Source organism: Branchiostoma lanceolatum, chromosome 12 (genome assembly GCF_035083965.1).
Source record: "Branchiostoma lanceolatum isolate klBraLanc5 chromosome 12, klBraLanc5.hap2, whole genome shotgun sequence".
NCBI classification, from domain to species: Eukaryota; Metazoa; Chordata; class Leptocardii; order Amphioxiformes; family Branchiostomatidae; genus Branchiostoma; species Branchiostoma lanceolatum.
Genome location: NC_089733.1, coordinates 1,526,825 through 1,551,519, shown reverse-complemented (window position 1 = coordinate 1,551,519; position 24,695 = coordinate 1,526,825). Strand labels below are relative to the sequence as shown.

Below are 24,695 nucleotides of genomic sequence, written 5' to 3'. Positions count from 1 at the left end.
AAATACGAGGGCACCTTTGACTCCAGGGTGCATAGAACTTCCAAACATGGTAGATCCAGGCCATAAACGGCGACACCTCATGCTTGCTGTCATCCAACACCAGCATGACATCGTCAACCTACAACTCCATCTACTTCGTCAAAGAAAGAGAAGAAGGAGAATAGCACACCAAAGGACCGTCTGGGTCCGGCCGTGGATAGAGAGAAGACAACAGTTTGGGATTTATCACCGATTAATGGTGGAGCTACGAAACGAAGACACAAGGGCCTTCCATACTTACACTTCTCATTGGTTGTGACACGTGCCGGACTAGTGGCCGCAAGAAAGTACAAGTGGCAAAAATCCATTCTTCCCTCTCAGTGAGGTCCTTGAGCCCATCTCCGCTCTTCCTCTTGTGTAGCCTTGTGAATATGTCCTTAATGGACCTCCACCAGCCTTTCAAGTAGGTGGCTGTCTTCTCTAGCTCTTTCGCCTTTTCCTTTTTATAGAGCTTCTTTTAAATCTGTACGTTTGTAGCGGATCAGCTTACTGTTCCAGAGGATATCGTTCTCCTTCATCCATTCCACCAAAGCCTTTTCTACCTCAGCATCTAGGGAGTAGCTGGTCTTCTTTGCTCGTGGCTTTTGGGGGGTAGCAGACGAGGCCTGAGGTGATGGTGATCCGGAGGTCTGCTCCTTCTCACCACCCTCGTTTGCAGGTTCGTGACCAGGGGAGTGAGACTGGACAGCTTCGCCTGATGGGGCCGGGGGACTGTCTTCAGTACCATGGCCAACACAACCATCACGGTTACCTACAGCATCAGGGGTGTTAGACGCCTCAACGGGTGGTCCAGAATTAGACGAGCCACGGCCATGGCTAGCGCGGGTGGAAGAGCCACGTTTCGGCCGGCGCCCCATGTTGTTCTTGTAGTCGAGTCTGAACTTGTAATAAAAGGAGAAGCAGGCAGCAGCTGCCGTTCCAACACATCTCATACCTGGGGTACGCTCGTAATTCGATTAGCAGTCGTCAGAAGTGCGCCAGGCATGCGGCCGGCAGTCGTTGTGGGCATTCGGAAAGCGCTCAGCACACGCACCTGATGCGCAGCTATTCGCTGCAAGGATAAGAGTATTGCGCACTTCATATGCGAATTACACGTGTCTCAAACGCATTGGATGCGTTTAAGTTGTTATTCACACGCTATATGTGCACCGCGCATAACTGGAAAAAAATTGATATTTTGAGCGTACAACTGCGTGTTGTCAAAATTCAACACGGAACTCACGCGCAATGGCTTATACGCACAAGTGTGACAGGGGCTTAACTTCATGAACATCTATCAATTGCTTGTCTTGGGCAGATGATCTCGCCTTAATTTCATTGTCAAAACAAGGACTCCAACGATGCATTAATATGCTGGAAACATATTGTAATAATTGGAAATTAACTGTTAATGTCTCTAAAACGAAAGTTCTTGTCTTCTCTAAAGGTGCTACAAAGAAAAGATCTAAAGAATTCTATGATAATGAAATAGAAGTTACGGACAGCTACACCTACCTTGGTATCCCTCTAACGTCCTCAGGTAGATTTAAAACTGCCAGAAAATTCTTAAAAACCAAAGCTATGAGAGCTATATTCAAATTAAAATCTCTTTTGTCTTCGGAAAATATTTCAATTAAGTTAGGGAAAAGTCTTTATGACAAAATCGTAAAACCTATCCTTTTGTATGGATCTGAGTTAACATGCTTTGACCATACCTCAAAAACACTGAAACTTATTGTATCGAAAAACATACCTGTGTCTTCCGCAAAAAGTATATTCTCTTTTCTATTGAAGAAACTCCAAATTGATGACAGTATTCCAGTATTGATTCGAAAGAGCACTTGTACTGATCTAACCCATACTTACATCATTAATTTTGAAAAAGGGTCAGACAAAGACATGTTCCTAAGATATACAGCTGGGCTTAGTCTGGAAAAGGATGATTTTTCAATCGATAATATACGTCTCCCTTTAGATATACCAGAATTCGACATTATCGACATGCGTTTTCAAAAATTTCTACTTGGAGTCCATTCAAAATCATCTAACGACGGCGTGCGAGGAGAGTTAGGAACTTTTCCCATTATGATATATGCTAAAATTCAGCTCATTAAATACTGGCACCGTTTAGTAAACTTACCTGAGGACTCTCTGCTTCACGATGCATACGACACTGTATTTACTGGTGATCATGATTGGATTAATCATGTTAAGGACACTCTCTGTTACCACGGCTTTGGACATATATGGATGAAACCTGAGTCTTATAAAGTAGATTATATTGCCCACCAACTTCTCTCCCGGCTACAAGATACACATATACAAGAGTGGTTTAGCCGCATTAGAATTAATTCCAAATTGTCTTTTCTCAACAAATCAAAAAACCGTTATGAACAAGAAAAATATCTTGATGATATAAATAACGTTGAAATTCGTAAAGCGATAACTCAGTTAAGAATCAGTAGTCATAAGTTGAAAATAGAGACGGGCAGATATTACAATATAGCCCCTGACCAAAGGTTTTGTCCATACTGTCCAATGAAAATTGAAGATGTATTTCACTTTGTCATGGAATGCTCTAGATATGATGTTTTACGTAATAAGTTATTCACATGTCTCAAATCAAGAACAAATTTTACGAGTATCGATACTACCGACCGTTTTGAGTATATATTTAAATGCAACAAACCCCACAATACGAAAATAGGTAAATATCTTAACGACTGCTTTCACATTAGGAAAAATACCGAAACTAATGATTAAACCAACTCGATCATAACTGTTACGCTATATAAAAAATGTATGCTAGCCCTTATTGTATTGTATTAGTAATTAGGATGCTATATCAAAATATGTACTAGCCCTTATTGTAATGTATTAGTAATTAGGATGTTAAGTTTTATTCTATACTTCTTCTTTGTATTATGTTTACGAATTCTTGCCATACTTTGTACCATGTACAATTGTCGTGCAATAAAGTTCTTCTTCTTCTTCCTCCTATTTTGATTGCCCTATTAACTTTTTCCGTGACCATGTCTTGATACTCATAACGGCGCGTATCACCAGGCATTATGACACCATATACACCGAGGAAGAGGCGGGTCCTTAACGTTATTATCATATAGCCTATCCAAACTGACCAATATAAGAGTAGACTAGAAAGGCCGTCATTTGCCCCTGAGCAAATACAGCATGTTTCGCCCATGCAAGAAGTGGGCTGTCCCAAAATAACTCCTGGGCAAATCGAAATATTAACTGCATGTAGGAAGGCAACATTTGCGAGAGCATCATACTTTGCCAAGAACATGGAACGGGGACAGCACTTTTGCCCGTTTTTGGTCTGAAAATGGGTCCAAAAGTCCCCAAAACGAAGCATTTTGAAGTGATGTACACCACAAAATGTGATTGAAGTCCTGTAGGGACATGTTCAAGGCACCCTTGTGCCGAATTCCAGGTCATTTGCTTGTCATACCAGGGCACAGAAGCCAAAAATATAAAAATTGCCTTAAAATGCCCCAAAAAACCTCCATAAAAATGATATTAAGGCCTGTTTCAAAACAATTGAAAAATCGTCTGGGGGTATTTGCCATCTTAACCCCCATGCCAAATTTCAGGTTGGTTGGTTAAAAAATGGCGGGGTTGAATCCATTTGAAGATTTGTCAGGAGGAGAAGAAGAAGAACCAGACAAAAACAATATGTTGAGCCCATACCTATGGGCTCAACATAACAATTCCTGTATGACACATAGATCCCTTATACTATTAAGAATGCATTTCAGAATTTGTCCTTTTTGAACAGAAGATGATAGATTTCATTTTCAAAACCAAAATTTCCACAGATAATATTTAATAACATTGCAATCTTGGTATGTCAAATCTTTTTCAAATTTATTATCTATTATCATCATTCCTCCCTGATGGGTGTCCTTCTGATTCAATGCTGTGGGCGGCTCCACTTACAGTTCCGCCCATTTAGATTTGACTTGTATTGAAATGGTTTATTCTATTTTGTCATATGCTTACAAAAGATTTGATTTATTCTAAGATAGTAAACATTTTTGGGAACAAATAAACATTATATGAATGTTAACAAACAGATAACCTCCCCTCTACATAATGGAATGGTCTAACGGTTGTGTTATGGCATCATAACACATGGGCAATGGAGGCTTCTGATTGGTCGACTCCATCTGGCCATGGGATAATATTTTATAATGCATTAAAGCTTGCAGTTGTTTTATGTTTGCTGTTTTTGGGATAAACTTTTCAGGGTGAACTTAAAACCACCATGAAAATGCTTGTTCTGTCTTCTGCCCATCTACCACCTTTTTTTCAACTGCAAATTAAAAACCACAGCAAATATACTCCATTTCCTCCCTACCGCAAAATTAAATCACTGCAAACTTAGATGCAGTTACAGAATAATCAGTTTTGGGCTTGTCTGTGTGCAGTTTCTGTATGTTCTACTGGAGCTGTTGGTGTTGTAAGAAAAGTCCTGATTATGTTTTTCTTTTCAAGATTAAAGTAAAAGATGGACAAACAGCATTTTACATTTTGTACCAGTCTGGTTAACACCTCTTGCTGTAACAGTTGTATTTCTAAGTCAGATGTGTGTAACTATGTTTCATTAGATCTGTCTTACAATGCTGCAAAGATTATGAATGACTTTTGTCACAGTGTATCTGTGCTGAGTTGTTAAAGTGCATACAACACCAAAATACAACATTTCCTTATTATCTGAAATAGGAGTAGCATCATTCAAGGAATATAAATGTTTAAAACAAATACACACCCTTCTGATGTTATCTAACATTGAACCATCAGAAACCATGATACCTCCATGGATCCAGCTCTTTATTCTTATCTGATTTTCTCACCAGGTGATTACATTAATCAGACTAATGCCCACTCATGACGTCACAATGAACACGGCAGCCGGTTCGGAACCTTACAGCATGGCTTCTGAAAAACATTATTTGATGAGCATACAGTGTTTGATTATCGTAATAAAATTCAATTAAAGGATATAACAATATCTATTTTGTTTGTTTGTAAAACTAACGTTCTTTCCGAGCCGCCGTGCAAAGTTCCTAATCGGCTGCCATGTTCATTGTGACGTCTTGAGCGGGCAAGTCACTGATTAATGTAATTAACTGGTGGGAAGAATCAAAAGCTGGAGGTATAATGTTTTGATGGTTTGATGTTCAATAAGATCCGAAGTGTGAATATTTTGTGAAAATTTCTGTGTTATTTAACAATAGTATTATGGTTTAAGTAATTTTAGGAAATTCTTAATTTTGATGTCATTGGTGTCTTATGCACTTTAAATGGACAGTACCACACAGTCTACACATGCAGCATCAAATGACAGTTCAGCACCAGGGACTGTACCACTTTTTCATTAGATATACAAAGCCAATTGTCTTATCATTGCATTACTGAAATTGTTCTTCAAACCATTAAAACATTTTCCTTTTGCTCCTTGAGCTGAACAGAACTTTGGTACAGGAGCACTTTTGTGTATCATGATCATGTATATTGATAATTATTATTTTCTATTATGCCAAAACCTTCCTGCCTCTTCCTTCCTGATACAAACCGTACCTTGTCTCACCTATTTTCAGCAAAGAAAGTCCTATCAGTTGCAGAGAAATTCTGCTGTCACCATTGCTGCATTCTTTCGAGGATGGAAGGTAGATTATTCACATACCTCTTTTTATGACCCCATTATACTAAATACAGATATTTCCAAGGTTACTATACATTTGTAAGTAGCAAAATTTATGTTTTTGTATTTACTTTTCGTTTTACAGTAAACCAATTTAATTTCAAGCCATTCTGTGTAAATTTGTTAATCTCAGTTACCTTTAAAGTCAGTTATACCTTAAGGTTTAAACTAAATGTGTAGTGCCTGTAGATAGCTGAATAGATCTAATTTAACTGAGGGAAAGTGAAGTATAGTGTCTAGTATATCAATATACATTGTCATTGAAAGGGTATGATGAAAAGAAATGCCAAATGCTTTCATGACAAAGTATGATTGAAATAGATTGACTTTCTCATTCCCCTTTTATTACCAATCCACAAGACTAGAAACAGGTTCCCTAAAGTTGGACATCACATGCTAGAGGTTTCCTTTCTCTTTCTTTCCGGTCTTGACAATGGTATAAGCATGCTTGTGTTACTCTAGGTTATGATGACTATGGCATGTGGAACTTCCAAAGGCTGTCTACATAAATGGGCCTCATTTATATTTTATGTCAAAGTTGAGAGGCTGAGCTAAATACCCCCCCCCCCCAATTAACTATGATACAAACTGTACCATTCCATTAGGGGTATGTGAGTTGTATGATACAAGTTCAACCCTCTGCCCTTTATGGTGGCATCCAGCTTTGAAAGGTTTGGACTCATTTTAGGAGGTAACATTTAAATTGATGCACTGTAGTAACTAATTGAATTGCACAGCTGCTTGTGTTTGGTTAAACTTACATTTTTATAATGCTGCAACATTCTGTACTTATGTTTTTTTCAAAGAGTGGATTATGATTTTCAACCCAAGTAATTTCCTTCTCACCCAGAATTCCCCTGGATGAAACAGAGGCGTGCCCGTGTGTATCAATTTTGAAACTGTGCCTGACTTAGGTACATTGCATAGCATGCGTTATTTTTAAAAAAGTACCTGAAAGGCCATAATACTAGCTTCTGCTGTTGAGTACCCCTTTGATTACTACTGCCTGCCTGCCTGCCGAAGTCTTGCCAACTGTGCCACTGCCTTAACCACCCCAGGACTCTTCCCCCACAGGCTCGACAGCTCTACAAGCAGATGAAGTATGAGAAACTTTGCATTTGGTCCGTCGGAATCATTCGCAAATACTTCTTGGGTTGGCAAGTAAGTGCCGCAGGATTGGCGAGCTATTGCATGAAGCGCCGTTCCGTCATTATGCTATTGTATTGTGGTGTCGGTACTTGGTGTTTGTCAAGTGTAAGGCATTGCTGGCAACAAAAGAAGCACATTTATGTCATGCATGATTGTCGTCTTATTTCTGGCTGCACCCTGATTATATGAGGGTCTTTTTCTTATGATGTACAATATACATTGTTGTTAGTGACTGTATTAAGCATGTTCCAACACACTAAATGTTTATGAATACATGTCATAAGCACAAATCATACACATAAATCATACAAAATTTGTATGATGTGTAATCTGCACTGTCCATGACATGCTGTGGCTTTCGTCGGAAATGAAGTTTTCAGTTTTTGTCATTCCTGTAATTCTTAACATAGTCAGGAATGAATTATTTTGTAATAGTTAGTGTACAGCTGTCCTTTGCCAGACACAGCAGATCATAAACTTTTCCAATGAAGTGCAATATGAAACCATGGCTTAAAGGCTCATCTTCCTCATGTAAAAAGCATGCTGTCGGTGCACTTTCTGGCTGTTCTAACAACATGGAGGTGGTTACTGTTGGGCGCTGGTGTGAGCATGTACTTGTACTCTGCCACTCAACCCTTTCTCCTACATGTATAACAGGCCAGGAAACTCTGCAGACAGATTAGGCATGAGAAACGCTGCATTTGGGCTGCCAATGTCATTCGTGCTTACTACATTGGGTGGAAAGTAAGTGGGTTTAGGGCGTCTGCTCTGTACTTCATGTCTTTTTCATCCCTGAAATCTTACTGTGCCATGATACAAGTTGTACCTGAAGGTTGCCAGGAAAAATTGAATCATTATTAATTAATTTTGTATTATTCCTGGCAATTAGTCATAAAGGAATTCATCAAATGCAACTGCAAAATCTAGCCAAGCAAATCATTAATTCTTAAAGGAACGGCTCAGCTTGATTTAATTTAATTTTTTGAAAGTTTGTCAACATTGATTTTTGAACTGTGCTAAATATACAGCTTTCTATTGTTTCTTTGTTCTCAATAATGACTTTTTTGAGAGTCTTCCCACTTCTGACATATTTCTATGTAGACTTGGTGGCGGGCCTTGGTGTCTTCATTGTCAATGTCATCATCACATGTCCAGTCTTTGTACTAATTGTGTCAAATATGCATGTTTTCATCACAGATTATGATCATTAACTAGCAAAATATAATCATGTCTATGTTGATGTCTGAAGGCCTTGAGAAGTACACTCGGCACAAAAAGTTTGGAAATTTAACTTTGGTCGATCCTATCTCTGTTATTTCTTGATCAATTTCAATGATTTATATATCATTGAAAAGCTTATGTAATTTTCTTTCCCATGATACCAAACTTATTATTGTTGTAAATAATACAACAAGCACCAGACCTACTTATCCGAGCGAGTCACATAAAACAAGAAAGCTTCTAAAGAAAGCTGGCCATACGACCTCATTGTGGTTGGGATGAAACGGTTGAAGTAAAGTTTGTAAAAAGATCTAAATTGCTGTAAGACCCCAGTTAAAGTGCAGTGTTAAGTTTTATTCAGTTTTGTGAAGTTTGGTATGAAATAAACTGTTTTCAAAGTCAGCTTCAAGAAAGCTTTTAAAAAAAGCTGACTTGGGCGCATTTGGAAGAAATGAAATGAAAGTTTCTGCATAAGATGTGCCAATGAGGTACTCATTAGCATAATATATGTGGTGCATTCACCTTTCCTAAAGGCACCTAGAAATCAAATATGACATCTGTAGCATTTATCGTAAGGGAAATACAAGTTCCTGCATAAATCATGCAAAAGAAGAAGAAAAAGATGAAGAACACGCCAGCAAAAACAATATATTTCCTCCTTATATAAAAAGTGAAAAAAATAAATAAATAAAAAAGACAGAAAAAGAAAAGAAAAGAAAAAAGGTTTGATGTACCCGGGTTAGAACCGGTGACCTTCCAGTCCCCACCAAGCGTACATTCTATACGTGCTTACCAACTGAGCTACTTTGACTTCATTGTCCTGAGGTGATTTTTAAAGATACCTAACGTTTAAATCTCACTACACGGCACCATATTTTGGTCACCTTTATGTCCAGCTTCTTAACAAAATGAGTTCCTTTTAATTTGTGGTAATATATGTAATATGGCCATTTATGGGGATCTGACAGGGCATACAAGCACAGGCGGAAATGCCCAAATATATGCCTGTGGAACGGCTTTTGGGAAGTACAGTATACGAACCAACCAAACTACCATACATTGTACCATGCCCCTGCTGCGGTATAATATAGATCATAACAGTCATGCATTGCGACATATCCCAGTGTTGTACAAGCGAGACTTTTGTAATGATTCATGTTCATTAAAAAACATAAACTTTAAAAGGAAAACTGTATATTATTTTACCACATCGTTTGCATTGTTAAATATCAATCTACATTGTAACATTTTGCAACCGTGCAGCATTTTCTATGTTGGGCCCACAGAAGAAAGTGTACATGCCGGGCCGTGCTGTTTGGCAGGTATAAATGGCCGACCGTGCACTCGGACGTCCGACCATGCACCGAGTTTTGTTACGCGTTCCCTGGCCATTCTTACACCAGGAGTCGTTGCAGGTGGACCAGTACTAGTGTTGTTCTGTTGATCATAATTGCATGCAGAGCTAGCCCAAGCTTATCAGTGATCACAGAGTCTGAGAGGTGTTCAATCGTGACTGTAGAGATCTGGGCTGCAGAAAGGCCATTCTGCATCCTGGAGGTGGTCTGAAATGACTCTTTCTGTATGGACATGCACTATCATCTTGCAGATTGACACTCAGTCTCATATTGCAGAGGTAGGGATCTAGGAAATGTGACTGGATGGAGAATGGTGTCTCAATATCTTGACACATCGAGGTTGCATATGATGATTAACATGGTTTTTCCTCTGGCAGCTGTACTGCCTCACACCATGACACTGACTCCAACAAACACTATCTGTAGTACAACAGTCAGCATAGGGTTCTCCTCGCCGCCCCTACACTTTCACTTACCCATCCAACAATTAAAATACTCTCACCTGTAGCTGTGAACATAACATTCCTCCACACACAGTTCCACTCACGATGCGGACGGCACCACCGCAAACGGGTTTGGCGCTGTGCCGCAGTGAGTGTTTGACTCTAGCAGGGAAATTTGGGCACTTTTTTTCTACAACCCACTCGCGTAAGCAGGCCTGGTGCTCGCTCCAAGAGATTGCAATTATAATGAGTTGGGTATCATAGGAAAGGAAATTACACAAGCTTTCCAACGATATATAATGCATTGAAATTGATGAAGAAACAACGGAAATATGATCAACCAAAGTTAAGTTTCCAAACTTTTTGTGCCAAGTTTAGTTGGTTTCCCGTCATTCAAAACATTTTTTCACAGTCTTAACAGTTGCTCTTGCCATAAAAGGTGACAAGAAGTTACGCTGCAGAATGCAATGTTACATTTTTTATTTGTACATGTCCTGTTAGTTTATATTCCATTCAGACATTTCAGAACATCCTCAAAAGTTAAACATTAAAGGCACCCAGAGCATTTTATGAGGCTTGAAAACTGGAAATATTCTAGTTTCTGTAATCTTTATGAAATTGACATTTAATGCCACTGTTACCACATTTGCGTGCAAATTTTTTATCAAAAGTGCTCAAAAGCGGCACAAAAATACGCTACATGGTGATCTTTTAGTTTCATGTGCCTAGTGTAAATAGACCGATTTCATAGCCCCGCCCACATCTGTCGAAACGTAGAAATGCAAAATTAAAACATAAAAATGCAAATACTTGATGGACATGCAGTCACTCTCTCATTAATTGTGATGGACAGTCAGGATCAGTCTATTAGGGCTTGGATTTTCTAGCAGTTCTCACCACACAACGACATCATATCTTTGCTCCTTTACTGTCGATATGTAATGGTAGTGTTATTAAAACTTACTATGTGTCATCATCATCATCATATATATCATTTCTAGTCATTCCTACTATGTGTAGGAATGACTAGAAATGGGAGTTTTTTTTAATTCAAGTTTCAAGCCTCATAAAATGCTCTGGATTATCCTTTAAGTAATAACATATTTGATAACTATAACTAAAGCCATTTCTTTGATATTAAAACTATATCTACATTGTACCTGCACCTACATTGTACTAATGTAATCCCATCCTCGTAACTGAGGGTCTTGAACTGTGATTGGCCTCCTTCATGCCTGCCTTATGTATATAGCAGAGGAATGAAAACAACAGCCAAGGAAAGGAAGATGTCCAAGGGCAACCATTGAAATTGCATAATTAGACATGTACATGTAGGTGTAGCAGCTTAAGGATATTGTCCCACGGGACCTGAAACAAATTTTGATGGGGAAACAACGCAATCTCTGCCTCCAGAATATCACTGCATGTGTGTCATCACATCGAATCACAATTAATTATTTAGCTGTACAGTTGTGTATGTTGTTGTTTCATAATGTGTTTGTTGCATACATGTACGTTGTAATACATGTTCAACTACAGACAGCATATTCATTTTCAAGGTTGAGAATACTGCCCCCAAACTTTGTGTCTTGTATGTAGCTAATAATGGAAATTCCAAGGGCATTCCAGTCAAAATAAATGTTATTGATTGAAAGTAGATACCATTTTCAGAAACTCTGAAATAACCCCATTTCCCTGTATTAACTTAAAATTTCATCTGTTTTCACTTGGTAGTTGCTGTATACATAGGTTAGAGCTAAAACTTTGTTCCAACTCAAACGGTTGTTGCATTGAATTCTCAGCTGTTCTACTGCAGTCTTCCTTAGAATTTGATCACCTAGGTTCCTTGACCATTGTGGACATGTGATGTTACCAAAACAACCCATCATCTGGGCACACCAACCATCACCCAACAGAGACGGCAGGCAGTACAGACTTCCTACCTGCTTTTACCAATTGCTAATGTCATGTGTCCCTAATTCTGAGGAAGTCATTGTAGTAGGTGTGCTGATTTCATGTGCTCCCTTTTTTGTGTTGGAACAAAGTTTAAGCTCTGTACTAATACATTTCCCTTTGTTTTGTCCAATACTTTATTGATCCAATGAAGTCCTATTCAGTTTCTGTTGAATACTATCTCCTTGGTTGATCATGTCCTATAAACCGTACCCATTTTATTATTTCACCCCTAAATGTGTTGTTGGCTCATGGTGTTAATGTCTTTGGTGGCTTCAGAACTAAATTAGAATGATAGATGCTGCAAAAGTAACTTTTATAATATATAGTTTGATGCCTCTTGATTACTAGTACATGATAAGGATAGTACTGATGGGAGAGGGGAAAATGATGTAGATAGATTATTGGAGAATTGCTACCATAATGAGTCCTATATATAATGATTTCTTTCAAAAGCCAGGTTTTGAAAAAGGCAGTTTGATTGATATTCATGTGGTGAAGTAATTTTATCTGTGATGTGTTTGTTGCATGTCTCTCAGGTGCGTAAGGAGTACCGGAAACGTTTCCGTGCCAACGCTGCGCCCAAGATTGTCAGCTTCCTGAGAAACTGTGTGGTAAGTTTGGGTGTACAAGAAACAACTGTGTAATAGACTGGGATGGGGACAAGGTGAGGACAAAAGGTACACTTATTGTATGAAGGATGCTGTCTGGATCAGAAAATCAACTCCAGCAGTGAACCATGAGGAGGGGGCATATAGACTCAGTCACATTTGGAAGGCCAGGAAGCACATGTATTTTGAATATTGTTTATAGTCTCTTATTGCTTGACAATATTTTTGTAACATATGACAATACTGTAAATGCATTTAAGTTTGCGTGGTTGTTATTTCACGCTGAGGCGAAAATGGAGTGTTCGCGGTGGTTTTAAGTTCGCGGCAGTGCTATAGTTACATACTGCTACAGTATTGAACAAAATAAAAACAGAAAACCACTGCAAACAATTCTGAATTTACAGTACTTAATGTTTGGGACCGCTTTTGTAGCACTGCAACAGCAGCATCTAACGTAACATGACCTATTTACGTGCAGGAGCAGTTTACGTCCAGTTTGGGTCATGTCCACACTCGCGGTGTATCATGCCAAAGCCTGTTCTCATGACCAACAAAGAACGTCATAAGTATGATCCTTAGCCATATCTCTCTTTTATACAAAACAATGAAAAAGATTTACGTCCAGCGACATAACAGAAAAAACTCCTGAACCAGTAACAACAAGTTGCACGGAAGCGTTATGCATGACGTATTTCATATGTAATTCAACACCGCGTAGTTCATCATGTTTTTCTAACTAACACGATAGCTAGTATCTTTTAAAAGTAGCTGACGTTAAACCTTTCTTTGATATTCAGACTATCCATCGTGATTCGAGGTTTGAAACTCTTACCAGTTTTAGGAAGGTTTGATACAATATAGCGACCCCCGCACTGGAGGTTAATTTTTGCACGGCAAAACATAATGGCCATGCGTTTAACAGGTGAACGCCACGTGCCGCGCATGTCGGGGAAATTCACAGATCAACATTGTTTTCTTCCATCGTGTCAAGCCAGTGGCGGGACAAACATAGTGGCTTAGTCTTCGGCTGGTATTTGGGAGTAAGTCAGCAGTAAAATTAGAACCTTAACCACGCTTATAATTACTCCCAACCAGTTTCCAACCTACCCATGACTCACCCCAAGGCCGTAGACCAATCTCTGCTAAGTCATTCCCAACCAAGTGACTACTATGGGAACGTTGGCGAATCACCCCGACCTTCACACGACCAAAAACAAAGAAGAACACTAAAAGCCTTATTGATGCTAACCATGATCCGAATTCAATCTCTTGGTGATGTTAACAACATAGAAGAATGGATTATTTTGATTATAAACCAAAATGACCCCTCTTTTGAAAGTCGCTGAATATTGTCCATTTCAATTCGTGAGAGGGTCTGCAATCTGTTGGTGATTAGTCAGGAGAGATTCGGCAGTCTTCGGCTAGATGTCGGGATGGTTCGGAGTAGGTTAGAAAGCATTCGGGGCCCAGTCGGGAGTAATTCATGTACTGATTAGGAGATGGTTGGGACATGTTCGGCGCCTGTTTGGCACCAAAGATAGGCGTGGCCTAAAAACTGGTCAGACTGCTCCCAACTGCTCTAGGTCGGCTGGTGTTCGGGAGCCATGTTCGGCTTTGTGTAACCGTGGCTTGAAGGTCTGTGAATATGTGTGCATGTGTACCCTCGCTGCAGTTTCTGTATGTCCTGCCAGAGGGGGTTAAGTCTGCTATCCCTTGTTGCCTTGTTCTCTTGTGCTTTTCTCTGGTATTCAGTCATGGTAATTATCTTTGGCTCATTCCTGAGTTACTCCGCGTGTAGACTCCCAAAGAATCCGTACCCAAAAAAATGAACGGCTGCATGAAGGTGTTTTTATGTCGGTGTGAAATTTCCTTTTAGCTAGCCCAACTGATCTCAAGCGTCAAACTGATGAAAGCTTGTTTGTAACTGAAGAAATTAGCAGGTACGTGTAAAGTTCGTCAGCCGCACACGAGGTCGGACGTCCACAGACCGCCATTGTCGGCGATGCGGCCGTGCGCTTTCAGCTGGAAAGTGCCTTTTCCTGGGGTGTAGCTAAGTTCAGTTTGTAATTGCTATAAAAAGAGATTTCATGTAGTGAAACTGTTGGCAATTTTTTTGCATGATCTAGGGTAAATGTGCTCAACAGAGAATGAATTACATTGGTGCATTTCATATAGCTTCATTACGAACGCGCCCATGTAAAACACGTTTTATAACATGTAAGCCTATGGGGCGAAAAAACTCATGAATGAGACCTTAAATAAAAATGAAAAATCTTCATAAAAAATCAACGATTAGCGCTGGAGCGTAAATTTCAAAAGAATAGATAATCGGGCGTCACTTCGCGTTTTCTGAACGCAAGTTGCGCTGTGTAGCTTATCACATTGCCATGGCAACGGACTTGTCTACATTTTTGAGGGGCGTTTTTATTGTTATTTTCATTGTATCATACTTTGCTGGAAATAGAAGCCGTTTGAAAGAAGACTAAGGTTTCAGATCGTTATAGCACGAAGTCTAGCATCCATTTGTTGTAAGTTTATGTTGCGTATTGTGCTGGAAAATTAGGTGTCAACAAACACAAAGATGCATGTAGGACACTGACATACCGCTAATACAGTCTGCCATATTGCAATAAACATACAGTTCCAGACGTGAAGCTCCACTTTAAGTTAAGGCTATGTAATACACGTTGGCTCAACCCCCCCCCTCTTATTCGTGTTTCTTAGAACGTCTCAGATGACTCCCTTTGTGCCTGTACACAGATCGATTCCTTGCACTCTCACAGTCAACCAAGCCCAGGTGCGCACAAAGTAGCACTTTGATTCGTTGTCTAGTCCTGTGCGCCTTTGATTTTGTATCAGCCAAGCTCAAAAACGTGCTCGCTGGCCTGCATGTGCGTAATTTGCTGCCAAGAGTCACTAAAATCCACCCAATCTGCTGTCTGCTGAACTACATGATAGGGGGTGCTTTCAGGTTTAAATTATCCATCAACTTGTGACAGGTGTCAAAGGCCAATGCGTTGACGTAACACACCCTAACTTTCAGGGATGACGGAGAAGATAGTATTCTTTCGTTTTGATGATTATTTACTTAATACATTATACTTAAGGTCTCATTCCTGAGTTACTCCGTGTGTAGACTCCCAAAGAATCCGTACCCCAAAAAATGAACAGCTGCATGAACGTGTGTTTATATCGGGGGAAAATCCCTTTTAGCTAGCCCAACTGATCTCAAGCGTCAAACTGATGAAAGGTTCTTTTTAACTGAAGAAATTAGCAGGTAAAATTCATCAGCCGCGCGCGAGGTCAGACGTCCACAGACCGCCATTGTCGGTGATGCGGCTGCGCGCTTTCAGCTGGAAAATGCCTTTTTCTGGGGTGCAGCTAAGTTCAGTTTGTAATTGCTATAAATCAAAAGAGATTTCATGTAGTGAAACTGTTGGCAATTTTTTTGCATGACCTAGAGTAAATGTGCTCAACAGAGAATGAATGACATTGGTGCATTTCGTATAGCTTCATTACGAACGCACCCATTTAAATCGCGTTTTATAACATGTAAGCCTATGGGGCGAAAAAAACTCATGAATGAGACCTTAAGTGAAGGCTGGTGTGTGTTTATGTGGCTGTGTGTGTTTGTGTGTGTGTGTGTGTGTCTGCTTGCGAGTGTGTACCCACATTGCTGCATCACCATAGATCCTCAGTGCTGCTGTGTTTGTCAGACTAGAAGGGGTCAAAAAGCAGTATGGGTAAGGGGGTGAATTTCTCTGTATCTCTAATTGCCTAATGTGCAGTCTCTGTTTTGTGTTCCAGAGGAGAAAGTACCTACTGTTCCTGCATTCCAGACTGGCTGCCCTACCGTGCTCCCTCCTGAGTAAGGACTGGCCCAGGTCACCCATCATCTGTCACACCACCAACAAACACCTCAGGAAGATCTACCATGGCTGGAGGGTACGTCATCTCACACATCAACACTAATTATAGAGTTATCAACATGAAAGTTCATCTGAGTTAAGTACATTTTGGAAAAAGTTCAACCGTTCTCCTGAACTCAAGAAATCAGACTCATCAAAAGTTTTGACTGAGTAACTCAATCTTCTTCAGCTCTCTGACCCGATCCCTATGGACACATGACGTTTGACTGTAGCAATGTGTCAAAGGTTTTTGGAAGTCGATACTTGGTTGAGAGAAGTTTCCAGCATCCTACATCAGGGTGCACCAACCTTCAACCAGGACGGGGGGCGATATCGACCTCCAACAACCTTTTCAGTCAAAGATTCTGCTGAATTCAATTTCTAATTTTCATAGTTTAAAGCCATACACAAGACCAGAAGCAGGTGTTATTTGTAAAAGACTACATCTTTATGAATACAAAATCAACCAAATTTTTTGAAATTATTCACTGATGCACAGATATAAATAAACTATTTATAATCAAGGAATTGAGTTGTGCCCCTTCATGAAGACCCATTGGGTGTGATGCATGATGGGAATCATCCCTTAAGTTCCTACATGTATATGGGATAATTGCTGGAGTTCCAGATCAATTTTTGGGTCTAAACAATAGAAGAATTAAGTTGCTAACTAGACTGGCCGTCATTTGCTTTAAGAGCAAATTCAGGATGTTTCGCCCATACTCCTCATGCAAGAAGTGGGCTGTCCCAAAATAACTCCTGGGCAAATCCAAGTTTCTGCATAATTTATGCAAATGAGGTCCTCATGAGCATAAGTTATGTCCAGGTGCTTTCACCTTTCCTACATGTACCTACATGTTGAAGATGACATCCACAGCTTTTACAGTAAGGAGAATACAACATCATGCATAAATTATGCAAGTGAGGTCCTCATTAGCATATGTCATGGCCAGGCGTGTGCACCTTTCCTAAAGCTACCTACATGTCAAATATGACATCTGCAGCTTGTACGGTAAGGGAAATACAAGTTTCTGCATAAATTATGCAAATGAGGTCCTCATTAGCATAATTTTTGGCCAGGTGCATTCACCTTTCCTAATGGTACCTACATCTTAAAGATGACATCCGCAGCTGTCACGGTAAGGGAAATACAAGTTTATCCATGCATTATGCAAATGAGGTCCTCATTAGCATAATTAATGGCCAGGTGTGATCACCTTTGCTAACGGTACCTACATCTCAAAGATGACATCCGCAGCTTTTACGGTAAGGGACATACAACTTCATGCATCGATTATGCAAATTAGGTCCTCATTAGCATAATTTATGGCCTGGTGTGTTCGCCTTTCTTAAAGGTACCTACATCTCAAAGATGACATCCGCAGCATTTACGGTAAGGGACATACAACTTTATGCATACATTATGCGAATTAGGTCCTCATTAGCATAAGTAATTGTCAGGTGTAGTCACCTTTCCTATAGGTACCTACATCTCAAATATAACATCCGTACCATGTAACATAAGGTACATATAACTTTCTGTAATACCATTAGTAGAGGTACCCCCTGACATCTGCTTGGTTTTAAGTCCCAGATCAGGGGAAGTGTAGGAGGGCTTATGTTACAGTATGACCTAGTTCTTGCTGGCCCCGACAGAAAATAACCAAAAATTGCATCAAAAAATTGCAAAATAAATCATTTTGAAGTAGTGTATGGCAAAAAAAATAATGGGGTCCTTTGGGTAAATATCCAATGCACAACTAAACCAAATTTCAGGTCCTCAGCTTTCAACACCATGGCACTGGAGGCCATCATGTGCGACTTTTGTCTGAAAATGACCAAAAATCCTCCATAAAATCATTTTAAAAACTTATATCAAAAAAATTTTAAAAGGGTCTAGGGGTATACACGTACTCTACCTGCATACCAAATTTCAGCTTATTTGGTCGACGGACGACCGAGAAGAAGCGATTTGAAGATTTGACAGGAGAAGAAGGAGAAGGAGAAGGAGAAGGAGAAGAAACCTGACAAAAACAATATGTTTCGTTGGCGAAACATAAAAAGGGTAAAAACTTATGAACAACTATTCACACAAATGCTACAAACATTATTTTCAACATCGGACCTAGATTTCCTAAGAGCCCATCAATTTTTGTGAGGGCCTTTTTTTTCAAGTCTTAAGTATGGGTCTCAATGGGATGATTGACAAAGATCAAAGTCCTTTTTTGACCCAAAGCAAGTGGAAACAAGAGTCTGAAGACCCAAAATCTCCATGAAATTTGTTTTTATATAAAAAAAATTATGTGTGTTTTATAACAGTGACAGCCAGTCTTTGGAATCAGTTGCAACAATGAAACTTTAAATTATCATCACCACCTTACTACCCACATACATGTACATGTATATCTATCAGCTCTGTGTATAAATGTTCCACTATCATGAGATTCAAACCAAGACCTTGCAACAGCTGTGTCTATCTTTCCTTGCACCTAAATCTGGGTCTGAAACTAACAGGTGTAACAGGTGTGAGCTCCCACAACATGCCTAGAATGGAGGTATAGATTTTCATCGTGGAGCTGTTGGGACCTGGGGAATTCTCCATTCTACAACCTTCTCAACTTGATAATGCCATACATGTGTATTTACATCATATCTAGCTTTGAAACATTGATGTAATTCTTTATACTCTATTCTCTTAATTCTTTAATTTTTAATAGCAAAATTTGAAACAGGAATGACATACATGTGTGAAAAGTATTCATTGACAAATGAATAGCGACAATTGCAACAGCAATATTAATCCAATTAAATATTTGTTTATAATCTAAGTATGTGTATTGAATTTTTTTAAAAATCAACCTGCCTGATAAGGAGGAAAGGACATTATATCGTTGCGAGGGATACTTGTTCTGATGCGTAATGAGATCGCACAACCTGTGACAAAAATCACAGCCACCGGGCCCACAGAAAAAAAAATGAAAAGATTTGAAAAAAATCGAAAAGAATTAAAAATTCAAAATAAAAAAGCCTCACGAAAACCTCGGCCTCTGCATTTTTTTTATAAATCTGAAAAATCGCTATCGGTTTTAAACATCAGACTCCGACTTCGGACAGTCGGGGAGACTCCAGACAGCCCGGCGATGTTATTGTTTTTCAGGTGGGCGCCCCCCTCCCCATTGTCTCGGCACAGAAGAAAATCTCCGCCTTCCCCTTGCTCACAAGGCGGTGCTCTAGATCGATCCAAGTGGTTCTCAACTTCATCGCTGCCATCTGGGCTTGAAGGACCACGGGCTAATGCAGTGGCCACCATTTCTTTGCTGCCGTCATCAGGCCCATGCCCCAAGTTTGGGCTCTGAAGAAATCGCATGCTTGCTGCAACATGTTTACACCAGAAACATCCAGAATTGTTTTCCCGACTTTTGGCGACCCCGAGATCGTGACCGCAGAGATTAGCGAGGTTAGGACGGAAATGCACGAATTTGACATTTTCTCACACGATTCGTCCCTGAAGTTATCACGGAAATCCCCGAAAAAAGTCAAACCTCTGAGGCAGTCGGCACGCACCGAAACGCCGTCAGGTTCGCTCGACACTGGTTTCAGTTAATCTGCAGCGCCGCTAGCTAAATCTATATTATAACCTCCTTGGCTAAATTGAGAACCATTCAATCCTGAGCCTGATTTTTTTTATGCTGCAATTTGCAGATTGCAGACGGGTATTTCGTACGCTGTATACATGTACATCAGATCAGGTTGTGTCCTGGTATCAGTATATATTTAGATACCCTCTACCTGCCAGGTCCTGGTCTTTTTCTCATTATCACCTAATTGTTCAGTCCCACATTACACTATCCATTACAATTTCATTTATCTCTGTCCACTGGCACTGTCCCGTTAACAATTAGATGAAACATAAAATAAACTATATTTATTGTTATTGCTCCTTACTGAATCTTAAAGGAAGGTAAAGCAGTTTTATCCCCCGAAAATCGGATTTTGAAAGTCAATCTATTTAGTCATTTCTATACATGATTAGTTCAAACAACACCATCACAATGTATATTATATGATGATGATGATGTATAGCGACGTCCATTATGCAAAAATACGACGTTGTTGTGATGTGAGAACTCACAGAAAATTGTTGCGCTGAGGGGAGCAGCCATTTTTAAAATCTCCCGAGCGCGGCCGAACTTCGCTGGCGCATCCCAAACGCTTCCGGGGATTTGATCAAAATTTCGTTGCCTAAAAACACATGACATTGTGTCTTTAGTCTCTCATTAGCCTACCTTTTCTTTACTGGTGTAGAAAACTCACGGGGTCGCCCAGGCGGACATTTTCTCGTTGTTTTTGACGGGACACCAATGGCAAGACATGCCACCGGAATTTGCCGAAACCTCGCCGAACCCTGCCGGCGACTGACAGGGAAAAACGATTGAGTTGTGCAATTTCGCTGGAGTTTTTGTGGCCTCGCGAAACTGAGGGGATCATCATTAAGCTTGTTTTTGTGTGGTTTTAAAATCTCAAAGTATTCAAGTTGTTACGCAAATGTGCTAAACTGTGTCAGTAAATGTCACTACCATAAAGATTTCAGCATTTATCTATTTCCACTTTTTTGACCATAAAACTGCTTTACCTTCCTTTAACTCCTGACACTAATTTCACCGTTTCCTTTTTCCTGACTGTCTTTTTTCCTGTCTGTGTCACCCTCACCACAAGTAGATCATTCCATCCTTCTACCCGCCCCTGACAAGTAGAAACTGGCCAATTGGGCCCAAAACATGTCGCGAGGCCAGCCTGCACCTCTGGAGGATATACCACACATGGCGGGTAGGCCTTAGAGGCACGTTGGTGTCTGTTTCTTTGGCACCCTTGGTGATGAAATGCTGCCTTGTTGTATATATAGAATACAACACGGGGTATTCCATATCACCCGAGGTACCAGCCCGACCGCAGTGTTGTATGTTATTTATGTCATACCCACCCGAGAAAACACACATTTCAATGCGGAATGCAGAAGTTGAGGGAGTTTTGTGTGCTCAAACAAAAAGCTGTAACAACATTGATTCCAACCTCCGAATCCGGTGTTCGAATTTTCGACGGCAGTGCAACCGGCGCACTCAAAATGCATTCTAAATATTCTATGGAAGCCGGAACACTTGTATCAAACGTTTAAGCGGCCCAGGTATGACATAAAGCTCTTTATGGAACACCCCTCCTTTCATGATGGCAAAGTCCAAAGGTTAAGTCCATACTTGTTAGAGGACAACTGTGACATCCATTGTTTGATGTACATTTGTATTTGCAAACTGCACACAATACTATACCATTTGGCTCGCCACTGAGGCGTCGCCAAAAAAGGAGCTGGATACAGGGCTCGAAATACTGGGTGCATGTGCACTTTTGTGCACTAAATGTTGGAGCTGTGCACCTAATATTTGACTGTGGGGGTTTGCGGAATCGATGGGGTGGGCTAGTGGGGTGGGCTACCTTAGCATTCTACCCTTTGTGGGCCTCAAGACTATTCATGGAGGTTTAGCATCGAATGGAATTTCCTTGAGGGTGGGCTGGAAAGAATGCAACTGATCAAATTGCTTTGGGGATGCTACAGTGGGGGTGGAGGTGGTCAATGAGCATACATTTACATCGTGCAGGAGTTTGTTATCCCCAGTTTTAGATTTATAAACATGGAGGACCTTGTTCCCTGTTCCTTTACTGCTCAGTCAGGCCAATAGGACAGTAGCATTGTGGCTACACGAAAGAAATGAGCAGCAAAAGCAACACTATACAACATTCCAACCCACCCTCATGCACACTGACACACATAACCACAAATACATTGTACAGTACATTGTACACAAGCACATGCATTCAGGTACATTCTAGTCTAAATGTGAGACATATGTTTTGAATTTTGTCAAACAAAGGCTCTCTCATTCCCTAGCTGCCCTATCCAACTTCCAGTTTATTTCCCCTTGTACCTCTTCCCTTATACAATTGATTATATCCTATTGTATTACTGAGTACTTAGAAGTTTCTTTATGATAAATGGCTTTTCTACCAGTCTTGGTGGAGTTCATTGCTGCCACCTACCCCCCCCCCCCCCACCTGCCATATGATCAGCTGTTGCCTTTCCTCTAGCCCACCCACAGCTTGACCCAGTTTCTCTTCAAGGAAATTCCATAAGAGGCCAAACTCCCATGCATAGCCTTGAGAGTCGTAGAATTAATGCTGAGGTAGCCAACCCCACTAGCCCACCCCAGTAGACCACCCCATCGATTCCGCAAACCCTGACTGTGGGTGCACCGGTGCACCTAGATAGTTGTATAGGGTTTGGTACATAAATGTATCATTGTACACTAATGTATAGCTTATTCTTGACATTTAGGTGTCAGAAAAAATTGCTGTTCTATTGCTATCGTAGAATTTCAAATTTGAATTCTGAAGACAAACCTTTTTTCTGTGCACCTACATTCTTAGGTTAGGTGCACCAGTGCACCTATTCCCAAAAAATGACTTTCTTTTGAGCCCTGTGGATAGAATTGATTTTTTTTTTAAAATATTTTAGGGAGCTTTTAACACAACCGTGTAATCTCACCTGCTGACGTTTCGGTGTCTGTCAGACACCTTCTTCAGAGCTTCTGACTGGAGTACTGCTTCTCATTGCTATAAGTAGCCAATGTAGGTGGCGCTTTTGCGGCGAGAACGAAGGTGTCTGACAGACACTGAAACGTCAGCAGGTGAGATTACCTGGTTGTGTTAAAAGAAACTCCAAACATCCTATGTTCTACCAACCTGATCAAATTATTTTCGGAAGTTATTTAACTGTTTGACCTTCCAGTTCATGACTGTTCCTGTTTCTTTGGCATTAAAAACCACCAAACAGGTTCAGATCTTGACATTGTGTTCTTTGAGGATGTTCACAAAGATATGTACTAATTAAGCTTCGAATAGCTACACTGTATGAGGCATAATCTGTAAAAAATAACCTTTTAAATTAGATATTTTCCTTAAGAATGGCAATTTCATTCAAGTTGTGAACGTTTAGATGTTGTAAGCATCTTGAATTGATAAGACACAGAGTTCCTCTAGCCTCCATAGCAGGCTCTATGAGCCTTTCTTGGCTTATAATACACTTTTTGCTGCTGATTTCTTGTTGTACTGGGTTGTTTGTGCAGCAGGCCCATTGGGGTGTTTGGCACAGGTTGAAATTTCCTGCCTCTGTTGGACCGCTAATAAACTGCACACACCTCCTTCAGACACTGCACTGTGTGCATTGACACACCAAATTTCTAACGGTCAAAAGGACTTTTTAGAAGTATAGAAGTCTAAACTTACCAGTCCGACATTCTTTCATCATGTCCGACACCCTTGCCAGGGTGGAGCATGGAGAGCTCAACATAGGGGGGTTTCCTATCTGATTGGCAGCCAACCTCGGGCCATCGGTTCTGTGACACAAGGCAAGGATTGCTTCGTCTAGGTACAGGCCATGTCAAATCAATTTGCTACCAGATGTTGTCATCCATTGCTGTCATCATTTCACCCCTACAGGCCCTTGTTGTAGACTGGTCACAGGCTAAGTAGTTTCCTGAATGCGGCCTAAATGCTCCTTTTATTTCGCTATTATCATAGATGCCCCCTTCCCCACAGCCAGACTGTCATGTTTTTAAAAGTAGTTGTTGAAATAGCAAAAAAATAGCATATTTTGCCACAAACTTAAGGACGCATGCAAAAAGGAGTTCCAAGATGTACCAGTGTTGGTAAACACTAAATTGCCCCGAAGCTGTGTTCGTGCAGGCTCTATGAACCTGCTGCACAAACAGCCCAGTACAAAAAGAAGTCATCAGCAAAAAGTGTATTATAAGCCAAAAAGGCCCATATGGAGGCTAAATTCCTCACACGCTGATGGAGGGAGCTGAAAGCAGCCAAATCATTGCTGAGGAAACTTACTGTGGTTATTTGTGCTAAAAAGAACTTAACTCATAAACATCTGTTTCTAAAACTGTTGCTGAACCCTGTTTGTGTTTATGCTGGTTTGTCACCTTGCAGTGTCGGAAGTACCGTGAGATGCTGGATGAGGAAACACGTCGTATTATGAGGGAGAAACTAAGCGCAAGTGAGATCTTCAGGGGCAGGAAGACACTGTATCCTGAGACGTGAGTTTTTCAATCTGTAACTGACATCGTACCATTCAACATTTGTACCTGGCACTCTACTCTATTTGATTATATAGTCCATGAAGTTACTCCCACAGTGAGTGAAGTATTGTTTTTGGCTTTTCTGTCAAGATGCATTTCTACAGAAGAGTTTTG

The 24,695-nt window shown here is 40.3% G+C and overlaps 1 protein-coding gene across 6 annotated transcripts in view; it reads left to right on the top strand.

Annotated features, from left to right (window-relative positions):
- LOC136446542 (unconventional myosin-Ia-like) overlaps positions 1–24,695 on the top strand; it is a 113,850-nt gene that overhangs the window by 74,994 nt on the left and 14,161 nt on the right. For 3 of the 6 annotated variants that reach the window (XM_066444948.1, XM_066444945.1, XM_066444943.1), the window contains 6 exons: positions 5,643–5,711; positions 6,821–6,907; positions 7,553–7,639; positions 12,407–12,481; positions 16,286–16,423; positions 24,433–24,539. In XM_066444948.1, the coding sequence (XP_066301045.1) occupies positions 5,643–5,711; positions 6,821–6,907; positions 7,553–7,639; positions 12,407–12,481; positions 16,286–16,423; positions 24,433–24,539 (563 nt within the window). The remainder of the gene's footprint in view (positions 1–5,642; positions 5,712–6,820; positions 6,908–7,552; positions 7,640–12,406; positions 12,482–16,285; positions 16,424–24,432; positions 24,540–24,695) is intronic. The other 3 variants (XM_066444944.1, XM_066444946.1, XM_066444947.1) reach the window with 3 other exon arrangements.